The following is a 20,500-nucleotide window of genomic DNA, read 5'->3' on the forward strand; positions in this document are numbered from 1 at the left end:
TGAAATGTGATGGAAATAAGTAAACATGTATTCCTGTAGTGAAGTGATAGTGTGGTTCCAAGTGCAGACACGCGTTCACAATGTGTTTGACGATTTAATCTGACACTGCTAACAGAGATTAGTGACTCTCTCTCTCTCTCTCTCTCTCTCTCTCTCTCTCTCTCTCTCTCTCACACACGCATGACGCCACAGTGAAGGAGAGAGGGAGAGAAACGAGCCTGCTTCGGCAAAGTCTTGTCGGTGTGTGTGAGAGAGAGAGAGAAGTTTGCGTGCGCCCGAAGGAGCGGAACATGGGTCGTCATCATCATCATTATCATCATCACCATCTTCTTCTTCATCATCACCACCACGGCACCAGATTACTTTCTTCGTCGCAACGCAGAAACACAAGAACACATCATATGCTGTGAAGAAGAAAAAACATTGGTTTTTAGCCTATAATAGCTTTCTGATTTCTGGGAAACTTTTGGTGAGCTTTGGGTGGAAATATGGAGGTCCTAACTTTTCTCCTGTCTAGCCTGGTCGCCCTGCTCTATATCGGAGGAAACGCTTTCACAAGGTGAGATATAAGTTATTGGTCATACCTTCAAGCCGCCCCCCCCCCCGTTTGTAGCCTATTAATGAAGGATATTTTCTTTGTAATAGTAGCCTAACGGTACCCGTAGACTGTAGGTAGAATATACATACAGCCTAATGCGTTTTATGATCTAGCCGATGTATTTATTTATTTATTATAGAGCATTTGCATATTCATACAGGAGTTGAGTTGTTTCCATGGTTTTTCGATTTCAGCGTCTGTCTCTGACTGCGTGTGATGATGTGAGAGATGACACACACACACACACACACACACACACACACACACACACACACACACACACACACACACACACACACACACACACACACGTGCGCATTTCTCTTCCAATTGCGTTTTAAGTTGGATTTTTACTTTTTTAATATATAATCGAGGTCATGACGTCAAATTGGCTCAAGTCTGTATTTTAAACTCATATGGAGCTTTCAATTTAGGCCAAATGATTCAAGTCAATCCATATAGCCTAGTATAGACAGCTTTGCCTGCATGAATGATCAGTTTTCAAACCTCTCTCTCAATGAATGTCTTCTAAGATGATAGTCTTCACACTTTCTATTCTTCTTTACCTTACTGATTCATTTCCTTAATGCATGCATACTGTAAAATAAGGCCATTATTTTTAGATGACCATGAGGTGTCCCGTCTCTATACTGTAGGTAGCTTGATGCATTTTTCTGTGGCATATTGTCACCCACCTACACACAGTAAAAATCCTCAGTGTTCATTTAGCCATTTATAGGTTAACCCTGGGAGTGCACAACTCATTTCCATGTGTACACACTTGAATTAACCACTTGAACCCCAGAATCCACAATCTGGGGTGAACATTTGCCCCCAAAAATAGCAGATCTACAAGCTCACAACATATTGTGTTGTGACACGTTTTTAGCTTGTAGATCTGCAATTTTTGGTGAAGAGATTAAGGTGTAGACAGAAAAAAGCGGTCCAAGTTCAGAGCCAATACAGGTTCAGTTTAGGAAATCTATAGAGGATTTAAGTGGTTAACACTGTACTTGCACATGCCCATTAGTGATGGATGATGCACAATTTAGCATAGACACTTGGGCGGTTGCATAATCAAGTCTCATCTAATGAAAAGTACTGCACTGGTTATTCACCAGTACAGTTGACTGAACAATCCGCTTTTCTGTTACACTGATCATAAGCTGCTATGCACAAACTTGGATTGGATGTTTAAGGGCAAAGGATGATTGCTGGTATGTCACTGGCTTTATCAATGGGAGGCCCATGACAGATGCAATGTTATTCAGACTGCTTCTGTTTATGCTGACATTGAGTTTTTCAAATTCAGCTGATATTGCACAGCTTTGGGTGAAATGAGGTGAAGCCCATGTCATCAGATAATGAAAATAACTGCTAATCATTGTTTGCTATATGCTCAATGCCTTTAAAATGTACTTTATGCAGTTCTTTCATAGCAACATTAATTATACAATATGTAGTGGTATTACTGCTGTATTTAGCCATCATAGACAGGCTTACTTTGTAGGGAAAAAAAGAAAAGCAAAACAGTTATTTAGGTAGTTTTCAGCCAGTTGGTTTTTGTTAGTATGAAAATTCTATTCATGTCGTTTTCCCTCCAACAAAGGACAAAATCTCCTGAATATAGGCTATTCAACTAGGTGTGGTAGACTACCATTTGCCTTATCGTGCTCTATTTCAATTCTCAGCGCAGACGAAATCTACTGTAGCCTACCACTAATCCCTAATTTGCTAAAGCCCATGTGCGGAAAATAAATGCCACAAAGTGCTTCTGGTGAAAAGGCCAAAAGGTGAACCCTTTTAAGCTTTGTGTGGATTTTGGACAAAACTGTACCTTCAGCCATCCACCGGTAGAGGGAGTGATGGGTATTTTGACTTTCTTAAAATGGCACAGTGACATGTTTTACCCTGTGGTACAATGAATACCATACTGGGCTTTGATTTTGCCTGATTATCATGTTTTCCCTCTGAAAGATACGCATACACAGTATACACTAAAATACACATCATTAATTTAACCCAGCGTACTCTCTCAGTTACAAATGGATGAATCAACAGGATTTTACTATGTATACATATACATGCACACAAACACCATTGGACAGGTTTAATCAAACTGAGAAGCATTTATTTTGTGTTGCAAGCTCATAAATATATTTTCAGTAACTTAATTACTTAAATCTATCTTGTGAAAGATGCCTTTTGTACATTATCACCTTTGGTGTGGCATCAACTTAGCAGCTCCTCAGCTGGCTGAGTTATTTATTCATTATGCTATGAAACACAATGGGCATGAAGTGGATGATGTCTCATTGTCTCTGCACTTACAAAATACAGAATTGTTAGATTTTATTTTATCTTAAACCATTTATATTTAAATATGTTACACTGTATAGGCATTTAACAGGGGCTCTTATCCAGAGCGAGTTACATGTTTGAGATCAGAGTAAACGACTAATGCCTGGGTAAATAGTGCAAAGAAAAACAAGTCTAAACTAGAAAAAGTGCTCCTCGGAGCACAAGTCTCCGCCAGGTCAGGTAGGCTATTGTGGCCTCCTGGTGGCGCTATAATAGGCCAATGTGAAAAGGGTGCCATTTCTTCTTTGGCCTTTCACGACAATCGGACACTGACTCCATTCATGATTTGAGGCATTTTGTTAAAAACATTTGTTTTGCTAAATTAGACCTGCTGGTGGCGCAATAACAGGTCAATGATAAAATTGTTCCTCAACATAGTGTGAATGTGCGTGCAAAGTTTGACCGCAATCGGACGGTGCGTTCATGATTTGCGGAATTTTGTTCAAAACAAGCCAATACTGCAAACTTTAGATGTCATAGCTAATCAGGATGGTATATGAAAAATCAAACACATCCGTCTTGATCACATGACTATAGAGATCATGTGTACCGATTTGCGTGAAATTTGTGAAAAGTTTCGCTGCGATCAAGCCAACGGTGCCGGAGATTAGCTGGTCACAGACGGACGGACACACAGACACACAGACACACGGACACACGGACGGACACACGGATGGACAGGGGGAAAAACATACTCTCTCGCCATGCCTTTCGGCCTGGCGGAGACAATTATACCCAGACTGTACATTCTGCGACTTTGTATTTTGTACCGTTGTTCCTCAGTGTTAATGTATCCATTTGAAAATCAGAGTGTACCAATTTGTCCATTTGGTTACATGCTGAGAGTTAAATTAACACCCCAGATTTGACTGTGTAGGCGTCAAGTGGTGTGCGTCAGTGGTGTGTTCTAGGTTTTTCCGGAGGGTATACGATAATTATTCCCTGCGCGTCATGCGTGTTACGCCAGCACGTTTTCAATGGATGAAATGGTTATTAGACTGTATACACTTTTCCCCAAACAAATCTGCACTGTATACGGCGTATACAGCGTAACACGGTAGAACACACCACTGGTGTGTGTGAGTGTGACAGTTATTAGTATCATATAGCACTGATATAACACTATTAACCAATGCTCTTATCCAGAATGACTCACACCGTTCTTACACCCGTGACATCAAAGGGGTGATGAGTTGTGACGGATTTGACTAGTCTACGACTTTTGACGTGACAGGACGCCTCTCGCCATCACATGTTGATGAGGACATGATGATTTACTGCCTATCGATATGTAACTCAAATGGTGCTCAGTCAGCTGAAGCGGACTTCGCACTGCTCAGCAAAGCCACTTGCTCGCCTGACGGCTTCCGTATATTCCAAAGTGGGTGGGACTACTGGGACCATTGTAAAATGTTTCGGGGGCTCCCGTCACGTCAAACATTGACGGATGGTCAGATGTTGCCCCAAGCCATCACTATAGTAGTACTTGAGAGAGACAATAGGAGTGACGTATCAATTTGCAGATAGGAAAGTTGAGTTGAGTTTGGACGTAAGCGGCCAAGCTACAGTACCAAGAAGTAGAAATGGAACGACAGTTCCATGATATGAAGGAGTAGGCTAGATATGGCACTGCAAAGGAATACTAACGTGTTTTAAAAAAAAGAATTACACAAATCAAAGTGTGAGGAAAATGGTTGCAAAAACAATGCAATCATATATATTTTTTTGATACAAAAACAGTGCAACTTATTCAAACACAAATACACAAATAACACAAAAAACTATAATATAATATCTTTTAGGGGTATATTTTTCACAATAACCATTCCGTATACTGTAAATGTGTGTCTAAACACAATTTTTGTTGCACCCAACACTCACAAAAGAATTATGCAGTCACCGAAAATCGTACCGGAAAATGCATTTATTTATTTTGAAATTAATACATACGCTTTCCAAAACATTCTTGGTGCTAGGACACTGCAGCATTCGTTTTGGAGCAGTACTTGCGTGGTTTTGTTTCAAACTGAATTCTGGGAATTACAGTTCTAACAGACATAGACAGATGACATTATGACAAGCTACCTTGGGTGTCGCCAAAAATACTTCTAAAATGGATGTTACACGGTATGACCCGGACGCCAGCATTAGCCTAGAATGGAGCCAGTTAAAAGGTTACAGCGAGCCCACAGCTGACAGGGGTAAATAATTCAATAAAAGGCTACCAGATCTTTAAAAAATACATAATTTCTGTTCATGACATATATTTTCTCTAATACATACAATTAATCATTTTTGAATGCAGTCATATCGTTTGATAACAGATGATAGAATAAGTAGAGTAGCATTAATTCCCATTTCTTTTAGACTAACTATCATCATCATTCCTTACATGTGCTGATTGAGGGCAAGATCTCTCACCGTGCACAGGCAAAGTTTGGTCCTAATATTTCACAATCGTTGGTGTCAGTCCCACTTGTCCCTAACTCTGTATTCAAATGACACAGTAGACTGAACCAGCACAGTATAATCCTCCCACCTTCCTGGAGAGCATATTTTCTAATAACAGATGTGTTTGTTTTTTTCTGGAAATGCTGGACCAATTTCACAAATCTGCTCTTACTGCAGTATATAGATAGCAGTGAGCAGGGATTGCTCAGCTGCCCTAATTCTTTATTTATGCCGAAAATAGCTGATCTGCAAGCTCAAAAGATCCCACGGTGCGACGCCTTGTGATCTTGTAGATTGTCTATTTTCAGCATACACCGTCGTATGACAAAGTATAAATCAGGCCTAAAGCCTCATTAAGGTGCTCTCATTTGTACTGTGAGCAGAAAGCTTTATGTTATAGTGGGTAACGCCAAAATGATTGAAATTGGAGTAATATAGCCATTTCCTAATCGCAAGAAGCTACCAATGAACAAATGTTCCCTGGCGCTGTACAAAATCATTGACCTAGAAATAAATTTAGGTTTTTGTCATTTTAAACTACATACTGAAAGTAATTACATCATTGAAATGCAGCAGGCATTTAAATGTTTATAAAGGTTGCATATAAAAAAGCTGTTTCTGCGAATTGTAATTGACGTATTGCAACCAGAATGTTCACCTCAAGCATTGCAATATAATTATTATCTCAGTTTTTGTTAAAAGCATAAAAAAAACGAAACATCCGTAGCCTATTGATAACCAGAGCCGTCTGGGAGAAATGCGGGGCCCTGTGCGCGCGCGCCCCCATCCTCGCGCGCGCGGTTTTGGGCGGATATTTCCGAGTTTTTGGTGGTTATTTGCGGTTATTTCTTTGTATAACTCTTAATAAATGTGATTCTGTTCACTTAAAAAAAAAATAATAATAAAAAAAAAATGCGGGGCTCCCCCAAGCGCGGGGCCCTGTGCGACCGCACAGTTCGCACAACCCTTCCTGCGGCCCTGCTGATAACATAGGTGTAAGAATGTATTATTAATATCATCTTTTTTTTAATTGTGTTTTTTTGTAAACGTTTTTGCCCTTTAAAGTTGTGTCCGAGTTCGTTGTCAACTCCGTCAGATTTCTACAAAAACATAATTTAATGAGGCATAAACAGGTTTAGCTATATCCTAAGGTCCCCTGTCTCACTTCCTGGTTCTAAAAAAGGCGGGAAAGCTGTGGAAGCTCTGGCAAGCTTTCTATTTTTTTATAAATGCACTAAATAATATTACTATCCAACCATAACATGTCAACTCCGTTAGTCCTTCTAAATCCCCTCCCCCCCCCAAAAAAGTGTAATTCTATTAGCATTAATAGAACTCTAAGTTACTTTGAAAAGTAAATTGTCTACTCACTACGACTGTGGAACGACTGTGGAATGAAAAAAACATAACATTTTGCCAACTCCTTCAGACTCCGTCAGATGTCAACTGCGTCAGATATGCCATCTTATGGAGTTGACATCTTAAAAAAAACTGTGGGAGGTTGGCTCATTACATGGATTAATAGTCAACACTCTGATCTTTTAAAATATATTTTCCCCGCATAATTGAAGGATATCAATTTTTTTAAATAAAATAAAGGTTTTGTCCCAATTCTCAAGAATGGGACTCTCAAACAACTGAAAACACAAATGTTGTCCCCGAATTTGTAACACTTTCTATGGCACCCAAGTTTATAAAGCATTATAAACATACTTAGAATGCATTCCAATCTGCTCATAACGCTTTATAATTATAAGCACTCATAAATATCCATAACACTTAGAACAACACATTATAAAGCATTTTTAAGATATTTTGGCTTTTCTGCCTTTAATAGTATAGTAGAGAATGACAGGAAACAGGGAGAGAGACAGGGAGTGACACGCAGCAAAGGTCGTTGGGATCGGGATTTGAACCCGCAACGCACTGTCAGGCATTAGAGCCTATTTGAGGTATGCGCTTGGACCGCTAGGCCAGTGGGCAACCCAGATACCATTTTTTTAACACATTATAAAGCATGAACTATATGGCTCATAGGTCAGTAGCCTATCTCCTGTTTCCATAGTGTGAGGCAGCTTGAAGTACAAGTACACCCCCTGGACATGACGCTATGTCGCAGGGTCTTACCCGCAATCCAACCCTTGCTGAGTGTTCAAGCAGGGAGGCATTGGGTATCAATTTGATATTCTTTGTTATGACACGACCAGGGATTGAACCCTGACTTCCCAGTCTCAGGGTGGTCACTCTAACCACAAAATTCATTGAGCTGGTACAGATAGGCTACAATGCATTATAATAATTTTATATAATAACTAACTCATGTGAAAACATATCTTTAAATCAATGCAAGAACACACAAAATGTTTCTGTCTACACATATAACATCATTATAATGCATTATAACAGTGATTATACTGAATTATACAATTATTAAAATGTATTACAACTATTTGAATTATAATGAACTATTATCCTGGCCAAAAGTAAAAGCCTGTGAGTGTCCAACAATATGAAATATTATCATATTTTACACTGTGTAAGTAATTATAAAATGATTTATAATGTGTTATGATAAAGCATGATGAGTATTTATGAGTGCTGATAACTCTATTTATTATACAGTTATAAGCAGATTATAATGCAAAGTGACTGACAACAGTTTCCCAGTAGGTTAAGCTATAGTATGCAGCACACTGTAGTATAACACCCTGCATGTTGCATGTCTATCAGGCAGACACAGTTATTTAAATAAGCTCTATTTATACTGTGTCACTTGCCGAAAATAACTGATATTGCATGTCGGCAAGCAGAGCCGTCTGGGAGAAATGCGGGGCCCTATGCGGTTTTGGGCGGATATTTCAGAGTTTTTGGTGGTTATTTGCGGTTATTTCTTTTTATAACTCTTAATAAATGTGATTCTGTTCACAAAAAAATAATAATAATTCAATCAATTATTTTAGACCTGGAACCAAGCCATTCAGGCTCCTGGTGAATCATGACAATAAAACATTTGATTCTGTGTCAAAAAATATTTGAATATTTAATAATACATACCCTTTTTTGGGCGGTTTTCAAATATAGTTTGACACAGAATCAAATGTTTTATGGTCATGATTCACCAGGAGCCTGGATGGCTTGGTTCCAGGCTTTAAAAAATATATACTATATATATATAAATATTTTTGTTAATCTCTATGGGAAAAAAAATCTACCTGTGGCACCACAAAATGGCCACCACTGCTATGCCCTAAAAGCATGACATTTTCAAATTGTGCTTTTCAGTAGCCTAAATCAGATGGATGGTTGTTTGTTTATCCATGATGTAGTTCCACTTAGAAATTGTACAATAGTTGGAAGCACATTTTAATTAGTTCTTTCTGCTGCCTGCCTTTGTCAGGCTCAGCAACACCAACACAGCAAGGGAGGATTGATGTTCCCTTTGAACAGGTGCAAATTGATGTCATTGTACAAAGCTAATTAAGCTTGTTAGCGAGTGTGGTACATTGCATTCCAAAGACATTGTAAATTTGAGATGGGTCTTTTGTGTTGCCTTTGTAGAACACTTAAACAAGACGCTTGACAAAACGAGGCCTCAGGAGATGCAGTTAATGAGGTGGAGTAAAATATTAAGTGGAACGAGCATCGTATCAAAATATACTTTGAACTGTTTTGAAAAGAGCAAAGGGTGAGAGAATCATGAAGCGAGACTGCTTACTGAATATCCCAGACAACCAATCAAATGTTTAAATCCTGTTGGTGTTTTTCCCCCTTTTTTTTAAAGAGTAGTACTAACTAAGTAACACTTTTGTCACTTGGGTGTAGTATTTTGATCTTTATGTTAACATTACATGCTATAATTCTAAACACACCAAATGGCAACATTTTTTTTATTTCAAGGACCCCCAATTTAATATGCATTACGATTATGCCACAAACCCCCATTTGATACTGTACGATTTTTATCGTACAGTACAAATGGAACCAAAATGGACATGTACGGGTCCATTTGGTTACATCTGTACACTCTCTGAGTTACAGACCCGTAAAGAGTCCATTTGGCTCCTAACTATCAATCATTGAGCTGGGGACTCAAGGGGTTGAGACAGTGATGTGGTAGACTATACTAGAGTCTAGGGCTGTAACTATAGATTTTTTGGCGGTTATTCTATTAATTACTTCACAAAGCACTTTTTTTTTTCAGGGGGGAGGGATTTGGGGGCTCCAAATCTTTTTTACATTAACCACTTGAACCCTAGCATCCCTATTCTGGGGAGAAATTCACAGAAGATAGCCGATCTACAAGCTTGCTCGGTCTACTAGCGATCGGGGCCTGTTCCTCAAAAGGTGAATTAGAGCTAAAGCCTGGCTTTACCACCTATCCTGGCTTAATTTAGCCAGGATTAGAGCTGAGTCGGTTCCTCAAAAGGTGAATTATCTTGAAGATTAGTTTAGCCAGTTCACCCTGGCTAAGTTTAGCCTTATCCGATTCCTCAAAAGAGAATTGAAGCAAGCCTAGCTTAGTTACCATGGCAATTTAGCTGTGAAGTTAGCCTGGTCAGGAGCAGGCTAACAGCCAAGCTTACTTAATCCAGTGCCTTGTTCTTCAAGTTTTTCTACAGTTAATTCAACACATGTGTTTGAATATGGACTCATTTTAATGACCTTGCATTCAAATAAAATGAAATAAATACAATAAGATATAATCAATTTCATTATATTACTGAAATAGTGTGTGACCATGAATCATAACTGTTTCACAATGACTCATGTGATATGTCATTGTCACTCTGTTAACACTATAGTTCATATTGTTGTTAGATGTTTGATAATATATATATATATATATTTTTTTCTTTAAATATTATAAAAAATGTCTAACACATACATATACATATATATATATATATATATATATATATATATATATATATATATATATATATATATATATATATATATATAAATAAATATATTTAAATATATATATAAATTATTAGTTACAGGTTTAAAGGAGCCTCTTTGTAAGTCAATAAGGAGCATATTTTAAATTATCAATTTCTAGTCAATGGAGAAATTATTTTGTATTTCTTGTCCACCTTTGGAGTTACATCATGATGGCAAGGTAACTACACAACCCAAATCTCTACCAAAGTGGTCTTGCAAATGTGGGGTTAGTATCGCAGTACACCACCCCCCCCGTCCCGTCCCCGTCCCGTCCCGTCCCGTCCCGTCCCGTCCCGTCCCGTCCCGTCCCGTCCCGTCCGTCCTGTTGCCCGTCCGTTGCAAACACACACACACACACACACACACACACACACACACACACACACACACACACACACACACACACACACACACACACACACACACACACACACACACACACACACACACTCTGTGTGTGCTTGCAATACTTTGCCACGCTTTCTCCCTGGATCTATTTATTGCGGTCACGTTTCATTTTCTGTTGATAATATGTTTCACTTCCTCATATGCTTGCATGAACTGCTGCTGTTCGGCCACAGAGAAAAACGCTGCCGAGTTTTGTTCCCCGCTGCCATGATTGGTCAAGTTCAAGGAATCTGCGCTCGAGTTCATGGTCTTTTATAGAAATACGTCGCCGGCAAATCGCCGCCCATTCAGCCTAGCTTCATTATCCTGGCTGGACACAGTCTGGCTTGACATAGCCTAGCTTGACAAAATTGCTCCTTTTCAGCCTGGCTTGGCGTCTGAGGAACGGAATAAACTAGAACGGAAAAAAAGTCACACATTGATTCATTAATTAATTCAGCGTTCCCCCCTATTCATGTCACAGCAGTGATTATGAGACTAAAAATACAGCTGCAAAATCAAAACAGTTTCAGGGAGGAAATGTCATCAACAACATGCCTGGAAGTACTTGGTGATTTATGTTATTGTTTTTACTCTATGTTTTTCCTTTCATGCTATCCATTTGTAACAGTGTACGAGTTCAATTAACACTCAGGATTTTACTATGCAGTCTATATGTCATCGTCATGTACAGCAGTGGTTCTCAACCTGTGGGTCAGGGGGGGTCCCCACATGATTATTATTTTTTTGAGGGGGGGGTCCCCAGATGACAGTGATGAGACAATTTTAGGACTTTTAAGACCCCCAAAAAAAAGAAAGAAAGAAAAGAAAAAATACCATTACTGCATCAAAAGTAATCAACAAACTAAACTATAAAAACTGGTCAAACATCTGACAAATTACATAAGAAAGAGGCAGAAATTGTGAAAATAGCCGATCTACAAGCTCACAACGCCTCGCAACGCGAGGCATTGTGACAGTGACAGCTGACAGTTTTTTCGTACTGGTTTGAGGTTGCATGTACTGTGGGCACAGAATATTGCCCACAATGTGTCTTCATTTCAAGTGTAAGCTTTGTTTCCAATGTTACTGAGTGGGTTTTCATGGTTGGTTAATGATAACCCACTCAATCTGTCCCACATGATGACTAGTCAAATGTTGTTTTGAATGTAAGTTTAATTTATAAATCTGTTATTTTAACTAAACATAAGCGATTAGCTTTAAATCCTGACTTGACTTGTGTGCACTACAATAATTGGCCCAGTGTGGACAAAACTATTTATGTACTGGATAAATTAATGAAGTATACTGTATACAGCAACTTGAAACAATTATTTAAAAAAAATCTCATTTACTGTAGTCTCTCCTCCTCAAGTTCAACCATAATTGTCTAGATTAGAACAAAGTAAATTCATTGTGCCTTGTCAGATGTCATCTGCTCAAATGAGCCCTACTGTTACAGAAGGGCTCACTGCCCCCTGGTGGTACATGTATTGCTTTGTAATGTCCAAACCACAGTCAAGAGACAGCGTGATAGATTTATCAGCTGTCAGACAAATCGATCCAGTTTCCCTCGGTCGGTCGTCACCTTTCTGCAGCATGTCTGACAGACAACATCTGTCAGAGATGCTGCAGAACCACAACCCACAAAGGAATATAGGGTACAATGATGTATATATGATCTATATAGCTGCATGAACAATGTTATTTTGTGTGACAAATCTCCTGTATTCAAATGTGTTATGCAGCTGCTGCTGATAGTTTGTCATTGTCCTCTCTGTGCTGGAGTTTCTTCCAGGTTTGTCCCCGTCACAGTGTGGGAAAGGATGAAATGAGCTCAAGCCTGCTGTGTATTTTGTCTCCCTTAGGGCCATGCTGAGTGACGTTGGGGAGTATGTAGGTAAAGACATTGAAATATCCTGGTTGCCTAATCTGGATGAGTTAATGAAGGGCTATGCCAGAAATTTTCGCCCTGGGATAGGAGGTGAGTACGAGATCTTACAGCTTGTGGCATTGGATTGCATTTCACCCCCTCACATTTACAGCCATCCTTAGCATAAAACTCAGCCCCAGACTATATGGGATAGCTTTAAGATTTAGTTGTCACTCTGCTCAATTCCATAACCCTGAACATTATGTCACTGCCTGGATGTCTTTTAATTTCTCAGGTTTTTTGTTTGATTTAAAGCTGCAATCCGTAAGTTTCATGTCCTGCAGATTCATACCTGGGTCTCCCGTGCGGGAGACCAAATCTCTACTGCTCTTTCAAGATGTTGGGATTATGAGTTTCAGTCGATACTGCTTGCAGTGGTGGAAAAGGTACTCAAATGTTTTTTACTTAAGTAAGTAAAAGTATCATTACTGCAATGTAGAAACACTCTGTTACAAGTAAAAGTCTGGTAACCAGGAGTAAAAGTACTAACGTTTTGGCATCAAAGTATACTTAAAGTACCGAAAGTAAAAGTTCTCATTTATGCAGAATGACAAATGTTATCATTATGTCTAAACATTTTTTTTTTTCAAATATGGTTAATGTTTGTTTTGTAATAATAATCAAAATCGTAACTAGTAACTAAAGTTTTCAAATTATTATAGTGGAGTAATTAAAATATGTCCTTTGTGATGTAGTGGAGTAGAATTGAGTACTTGAGTAAATACTTATACTATACTTAGTACCTACAGTAGTTACTTTCCACCACTGACTACTCTTCAATGGAAGAGTAGGGAGACCAACCACTGCAGATGCCCTAGCTATGCTCTACCATACAGATTGGTCAAAGTAACGTTTCATTCATTAAAATAAGTTCCGGATTGCAGCTTTAAAGATCTAGTACAAAGCTTAAGTACTTAAATAAGTTCAGCTCATGCTGAGCATTTGAATGAGACGAGTGTACTCAAATAATTCAGTGCATGTCAGGGGAACATGTTAGCTTGAAGAGATTACTGACAATGACACCTTTTAAGTGCCACAAGAGAGAGAGAGAGGCCTGCAGGGGGCGCTGTGATGGAGACCTTGTTAAGAATGGCTGCAGAATGTGAAACGTCCAATGACCACAGTGATAGATTTCTCAATCTCACAGCTTAACTCATAGCTGAGCAAAGGTGAAAAAAAACAACGCTATTCAGGGATCCAACCATCACCAAACACCACGGCTTTGTATGCGACATCCTATGGTCCTCTACTGACGTTCCTGTTTATGTTCCATGAAACTATCACAGCGATGAGCCTGTTTTGTACTCGTTGTACGGTGGTGTCGCGTGCCGAAAATAGCCCTATTCATACGACATCGCCGTACGACAGACTATGATTTAAGCATTAAGATGACAAGTTCCAAACAAAAGGTTATTCATGGCCATTAGGGAATCATATATATCAGTTGGCACAATGGCCTTTTACTCAGCTCATATCCCATATTAGCCATTAATCACAAGGGGTATTGTTATTCTAAAACATAAATCAGGGATTTGTTTTTAGACTGAAATGGTCGGAATGACTTGAAACATTCCCTCGTTATCATTTCTCATGATAAATAGTAAACCTTCATTTGTTAATAATGCATGATACAGATGTATTATTAATGTCTATTATGTCTTCTAAAGGAGACCAGTTCAAATTGGCCAGTTATTGCATCAGGAGATGAGAAAGTTGGCTCGTGTAACGCCCTCTAAAAGTCAGCTCCATTGACCTTGACTTCCAATCAGCGTCACACTGCAAATTGCCTCACTCTCTACGCCCACAATAAATGGGCTATAGAATACGATTTGCCATAAATGGTTATGGGATAAGTGTTGAGCGATGGGGGAACAGTAATGTAGATTCCTTAATGTTCAGTATAAATAGCCTTTCTGCTCCGCTTCACCGACCTCCTATCTACTTTCGGTAGATTTCTGCCTCCAGCATCCCATGTCAGTGGCACAATCCATGCAAATCGCACGCACACGCTCACACTCACACTCACACTCACACTCACACTCACACACACACACACACACACAGACACACACACACACACACACACACACACACACACACACACACACACACACACACACACACACACAAAGCTGTAGCGCGCATGAATACACTCACACTCACTCCATGAAACTCCATTCGAGGTCAAGGTCACATGTGTGAATGTCCATGGAGTGCTGTGCCAACAACATAGCATGGTTATTGGTTAAGAAGGATGATGCTTAATCTATATGCACTGCATGAGTCTTAGACGCGGGGGGGTGTCAGCAGATGTAGAAATTGGTGATGTACAGAGGATGGGCGAAAGGTAGAGAAATATTGATGGGGAAAGAATGGAGGGTGGGGGGGGCGGTAGGTGGAGGGGTGGGTAGGTGGGTGGGTGTTGGCGGCCTATGTTCTTTTCTCACTTGTCTTCCTGCAGGCCCTCCGGTGAACGTGGCCATGGCTATTGAAGTAGCCAGTATTGACCACATCTCAGAGGCCAACATGGTAAAGTATACAGTGCTGTACAGTACATTCCTCTTTACCAAGGTCATTATAGTTTTGCATTTCTCATTTGTTTATTTTGTGTTTTCAGAATCACAATCAGAATCAGCTTTATTGTCACATCACAGGTTTACAGAAGTAAAAAAAGCGGGTGAAATTCGTTCCCATCGTATTGTTATTTCCATAGAAAAAAAGAAAGGGAAGAAGAATAGAGGGGGGGGGTGGGCAAGGGGGAAAGGAGTCTGTTTAGTTATAATTCGTTTTTAAAAGCAAGTTTGGTTGTTTAGCTATGTTTTTTTGCTCTTGAAAAGGCTAAGTTTTTTAAAATATGTATTCACAGTTTACACTGGCACAGATAAGAAATTGGAAGAAAAGTGATTTCATATTTCTGTATTTTATTTCATATCAGTTTTTTGTTATTTCATTAGTTTTAGTTAACTATAATAACCTTGCTTTTTACACACGCTCACCACAGAGAGATTCTCCACATTTCTCCCATTCTGCATTGTTACAAAGATTTGCATAATCCAGATGTATGCCCCTTGAGGATTTGGAAACATGCTTATAGTGATGGACCTGTGTGAGACATCAATCCATTTAAAATAAAATAAATTGACACTTAATTGGATTTTACAGTACGTGCGTTGTCGGTATTCAGAGATATTGCATAGTTCATATTCCTAAGAAACACGTGGCTCCTTTCTGTAAATGGGGACAATCCACGTTCAAACAGAAATTCAATTATTGTTTGTAATCATGAACAACGCATTCCTAAAGTCAGGCACCAGATAATCAAGGCCTACATTTTCACCATGGAAGCTAAAACTCCACCGACCATGAAATAGAGACAAATTTTAGGATGTTTATCTAAGTGGTTCTAACCGAATGAGTTTTATTTCAGTAGTTTGAGCATTTACGGAGCAGAGCATGTGTCCATATTCCCGTGAAATTGTTCAGGCTATTGTCACTGGCCCTAATATCAGTGTCCCATTATCGATGGAACGACGCTGGGATTTGTCGTGATTACCCTACCTCATCAAGAGACAATCACGTCTCTGTTTGAGTTAGAAAATGCAGTCCCATTCACAGATCCACACTGTCTGAGGTTGTAAGTTCATTCTGGTGTAGGCAGGGTGGCTTTACCCTTTAATCCAGGTGATTATGGATGCAACGTGTGTTGGCCTGCTGACAGAAACACAGAGTACGACCTGTCCTGTTGACTTGGATCCAGGATCTAAATGTGATGCGTTCAAAATGCCTTTAGAAATGTCCTTGGCTCAACTGTATCCCGGCGTGTGTGTGTGTGTGTGTGTGTGTGTGTGTGTGTGTGTGTGTGTGTGTGTGTGTGTGTGTGTGTGTGTGCCTGTGCGCGCGTGTGTCCGTTCATGTGAATGTGAATGAACATGTATGTCCTTGTCATGCTGGCTGTACTGTACGTCCTTGTGTGTATGTGTGCGTGGGCTTGTGCGTGTATGTGCGTGCACGTGTGCCATTTGGCTGTCTGGCAGGAGTACACCATGACCGTGTTTCTGCGCCAGAGCTGGCGTGACGACCGCCTGTCCTACAACCACACCAACAAGACTCTGGGCCTGGACAGCCGCTTTGTGGACAAGCTCTGGCTGCCCGACACGTTCATCGTCAACGCCAAGTCGGCCTGGTTCCATGACGTCACCGTGGAAAACAAGCTGATTCGCCTACAGCCTGACGGGGTCATCCTGTACAGCAGCCGGTAGGGGGTGCCGTAGGCGTGAGAGAGAGCGTGCGAGAGAGAGAGAGAGAGAGAGAGAGAGAGAGAGAGAGAGAGAGAGAGAGAGAGAGAGAGAGAGAGAGAGAGAGAGAGAGAGAGAGAAACAATGGCAGGGTGTGGGGGGAGCATAGAAGATATGACAATATGGAAAGGGTACAGATACAGTCCACTGTAAACTGCTCAGTGTTTAACTCTGAGAGTGTACAAATTGGACCAAATGAACCCTTACGGGTTACAGGTTCCATTTGTACACTCAGAACTAGAAATGTATAAATTAACACTGAGGATTTTTACTGTGTACAAAATCTACAGTAAAGATGGACAGAAATGGAACTGTAACTTGGAACTGTACTGACCTTTAATGGTCTACTCTGCATCAGTTGTTGTTTAACTGTCCCCCCCCCCCCCCCTGGTTGTAGAATCACTTCAACGGTGGCGTGTGACATGGACCTTACCAAATACCCCATGGATGAACAGGAGTGCACACTGGACCTGGAAAGCTGTGAGTGTGGTCATACTTTCCTCTGGACATAATCTTACTGCTTGATACCGGCCTTCCCTCAGCCCCCTATCCCCATCTACACACACCGATACTGTATTAATGAAGTTGATGAAGTTATCGCACAGACACTCGGATGCTGCGTTCATGATTTGAGGCATTTTGTTCAAAACGAGCCACTCCTTCAAACTTTAGATGCCAATCTTAGTCAATCCGGATGGACTATAAAACATTGGACAGATCCGTCTTGATCACATGACTATATATATATATATATATATTTATTGGCCCTCATTTATCAATGGAGTGTAAAAAATGGCGTATTTTTTGCCTTAAATTCGCCCGTAGGCCAACGTCCAAGTGACATTTATCAAGCAATCCTATACAGCCAATCCTAGGGTACATTTGGTCGGAGCTTTGATAAATCTGACGGCTGAAAAGAGCGTAATTTAAATAAAACGCCCCGATTTTACGACATGAAGAACCGGAATACGTCCAGAAAAAAGCATGGAGAAGAGTTTCCCCATAGAGTTATAATCCCCCGCCCGCCTCACTGCCTGTCAAGTCACACACGTCACACACATACACACACACACACACTGTGGGCTGCAGTGAGTCCCGGCCGTGCCGCCACTTTAATGAGAGATAGCCTGGACTGGAGCGGCACTCATAATCTGAACATTTATGGAGTGACTGATGAATGAATGCATAAACATTAATGGATGAAGGCTGGTGTGTGTTGGGAGGGTTAAATGTCCGATCTCCCGCGGCGCCGCCGCGCCAGTCCCGACTACTGAAAATGCTCTCGTATATGTGCTCCTATATTTTGAAAATAGCAGATCTACAAGCTCACAACGTGAGCTTGTAGATCTGCTATTTTTAAGTAGCCAATGCAGCAGATCTGTTAAAGCAGTTTGTTTAAATGAGTTTATAAAATGTTATCTTTACACAGGGATTATTTATTAATGTGATAGATATACATTTTGGAGTGGATACATGTGTCCAGATGCCTGTCAGACGGTCAGACAATGCTGCTCCGCAGGTCTACAATGGAACAAACGGGTGCAGCCAAAGTCAACAACTGCCTCCGACCTGACGTGAGATCTGAGCGGGCCGTACGCTAAAGTCAAAGTCAGGATATATTGATAAATGCCGAAAGTTGTGGTGATCTCACCGTACGCCCATTATTTGGTCTACACCGCGTTGATAAATGAGGGCCATTGTGTACTGTTTTGCGTGATATTTGGACAACATGTGTTGGAGTAATATTTTAAAAAAAAGTGTTCTCCTGGTGGCACTATAATAGGCCAATGTGAAAAGGGTGGCATTTCTTCCTTGGCCTAGTGGGAATGTGCGTGCAAAGCTTCACAGCAATCGGACGCTGTGTTCATGATTTGAGGCATTTTGTTCAAAACAAGCTACTCCTGCAAACTTTAGATGCCAATTGGGATGAAATATGAAAATGGGTTTTGCTAAATTCAGCCTCCTGGTGCCGCTATAAAAGGCTGATGTGACAAATGCAGGGCAGAGGTTTTTCCTTGGCCTCTAGGGAGTGTGCGTGCAAAGTTGCATGCTGATCGGTCTAGCTATAGGAAAAAACGTGAATCGGTTATAGCGCCACCAAGAGGCCATTTGAGGGTGGCATTTCTTCCATGGCCTAGTGGAAATGTGCGTACAAAGTTTCACGGCAATTGATTTTAGGCATTTTGTTCAAAATGGACCACTCCTGCAAACTTTGGAAGCCAATCAGACAGATCCGTCTTGATCACATGACTATAGAGATAGGCTACTGTTTACTGATTTGCGTAATGTTTGGCCAAAATCTGTAGGAGTAATATATATATATTTTATTTGGAAACATCTGCCTCCTGGTGGCGCTATAACAGGCCGATCTGAAAAATTGGGGGCAGATGTTCTGCTCTGGCATCCAGGGAGTGTGTCGGAGATTAGCTGTTCACAGACAGAAGGACGGACACACGGACACACGGATGGACGGACGGACTGACAGGGGGCAAAACATAGTCTCGGTCACGCCTTCGGCCTGCCGGAGACAAATATCATGCCAAGATACTGTGTTATTGTAGAGGTCATCTCAATGTAAAAATATTATGCCTCTCGATGGCTGTTAAATGAGCCACTGACACGCTGGATCTGAAGAGAAACTGTCTGCTATGAAAATCCACAGAATAATGAGCCGTGTTACAAGCTGCCTGCTCCTGTCCCTCCATGCAAAGATAAAAAATGACACTGCGTCAAAGCACGCTGAGTAGACCTGGGAGCGTTGTATCATTTTACAAGATGCATCATGCACCACTAAAATGTCTGGTTTTCTGCCTGCATCTGTGTTTATTCCAGATGGTTATTCGTCTGAGGACATTGTGTATCACTGGTCGGAAAGTCAGAAGCATATCCACGGCCTGGACCAACTGGAGCTCTCCCAGTTCACCATCATTGACTACAGCTTTGTCACAGAGATGATGAACTTCAAATCTGGTGAACTTTTCCACAAGTTATTGTTGGAGCAGCCATTTCTAAAGTCTCTTGGATGTGCAAAATGTGTGTCAAAATGTGTGTCTGTAAAAAAATAAATAAAGAAAAAGAAAATAATCAGTTTCTTGGTCTTCAGCACAATTCTGCTGATGAAAGACCTCAGAACTCTTTCAGATTCGTTTTTGAAGCCATCTCTGTGGTTATAATCTATGCATAGGCCATGCATCATTAGGAGACTTCCTAATGGGTAGAGATGACAGGACATCATTCTTAAAAGAAGTACGCTTCAAGTATTTATATACAATATATAAAAACATTTTTGACAGTAGGAGCAGTGAAGTGGTTTGCCAAAACTCTTTTGAACAACAGTTGGGTTTTTTCATGAGTGAGACATTATAAAATGTGGTCATTGTACAGAAAAGGAATGGTGGTTCTGTCTTCTGTTTCCCCAGCGGGACGCTTCCCCAGACTCAGCCTTCGTTTTGAGCTGAGACGGAATCGAGGCGTTTACATCATCCAGTCATACATGCCTTCTATATTATTGGTTGCCATGTCCTGGGTGTC

The 20,500-nt window shown here is 40.4% G+C and overlaps 1 protein-coding gene across 1 annotated transcript in view; it reads left to right on the forward strand.

Moving 5' to 3' along the window:
- Window positions 1–488: 488 nt before the first annotated feature.
- Window positions 489–20,500, forward strand: part of gabrd (gamma-aminobutyric acid type A receptor subunit delta) — a gene marked incomplete at its 5' end in the record, with an annotated part of 21,526 nt that continues 1,514 nt past the window's right edge. The window contains 7 exons of the mRNA XM_080445398.1: window positions 489–559; window positions 12,610–12,725; window positions 15,136–15,203; window positions 16,709–16,929; window positions 17,367–17,449; window positions 19,802–19,939; window positions 20,389–20,500. The exon at window positions 20,389–20,500 is cut by the window's right edge and continues 44 nt beyond it. Of these exons, the coding sequence (XP_080301524.1) occupies window positions 489–559; window positions 12,610–12,725; window positions 15,136–15,203; window positions 16,709–16,929; window positions 17,367–17,449; window positions 19,802–19,939; window positions 20,389–20,500 (809 nt within the window). The remainder of the gene's footprint in view (window positions 560–12,609; window positions 12,726–15,135; window positions 15,204–16,708; window positions 16,930–17,366; window positions 17,450–19,801; window positions 19,940–20,388) is intronic.

This window comes from Gymnoscopelus braueri, assembly GCF_963280865.1.
Source record: "Gymnoscopelus braueri genome assembly, chromosome: 12".
NCBI lineage: Eukaryota > Metazoa > Chordata > Actinopteri > Myctophiformes > Myctophidae > Gymnoscopelus > Gymnoscopelus braueri.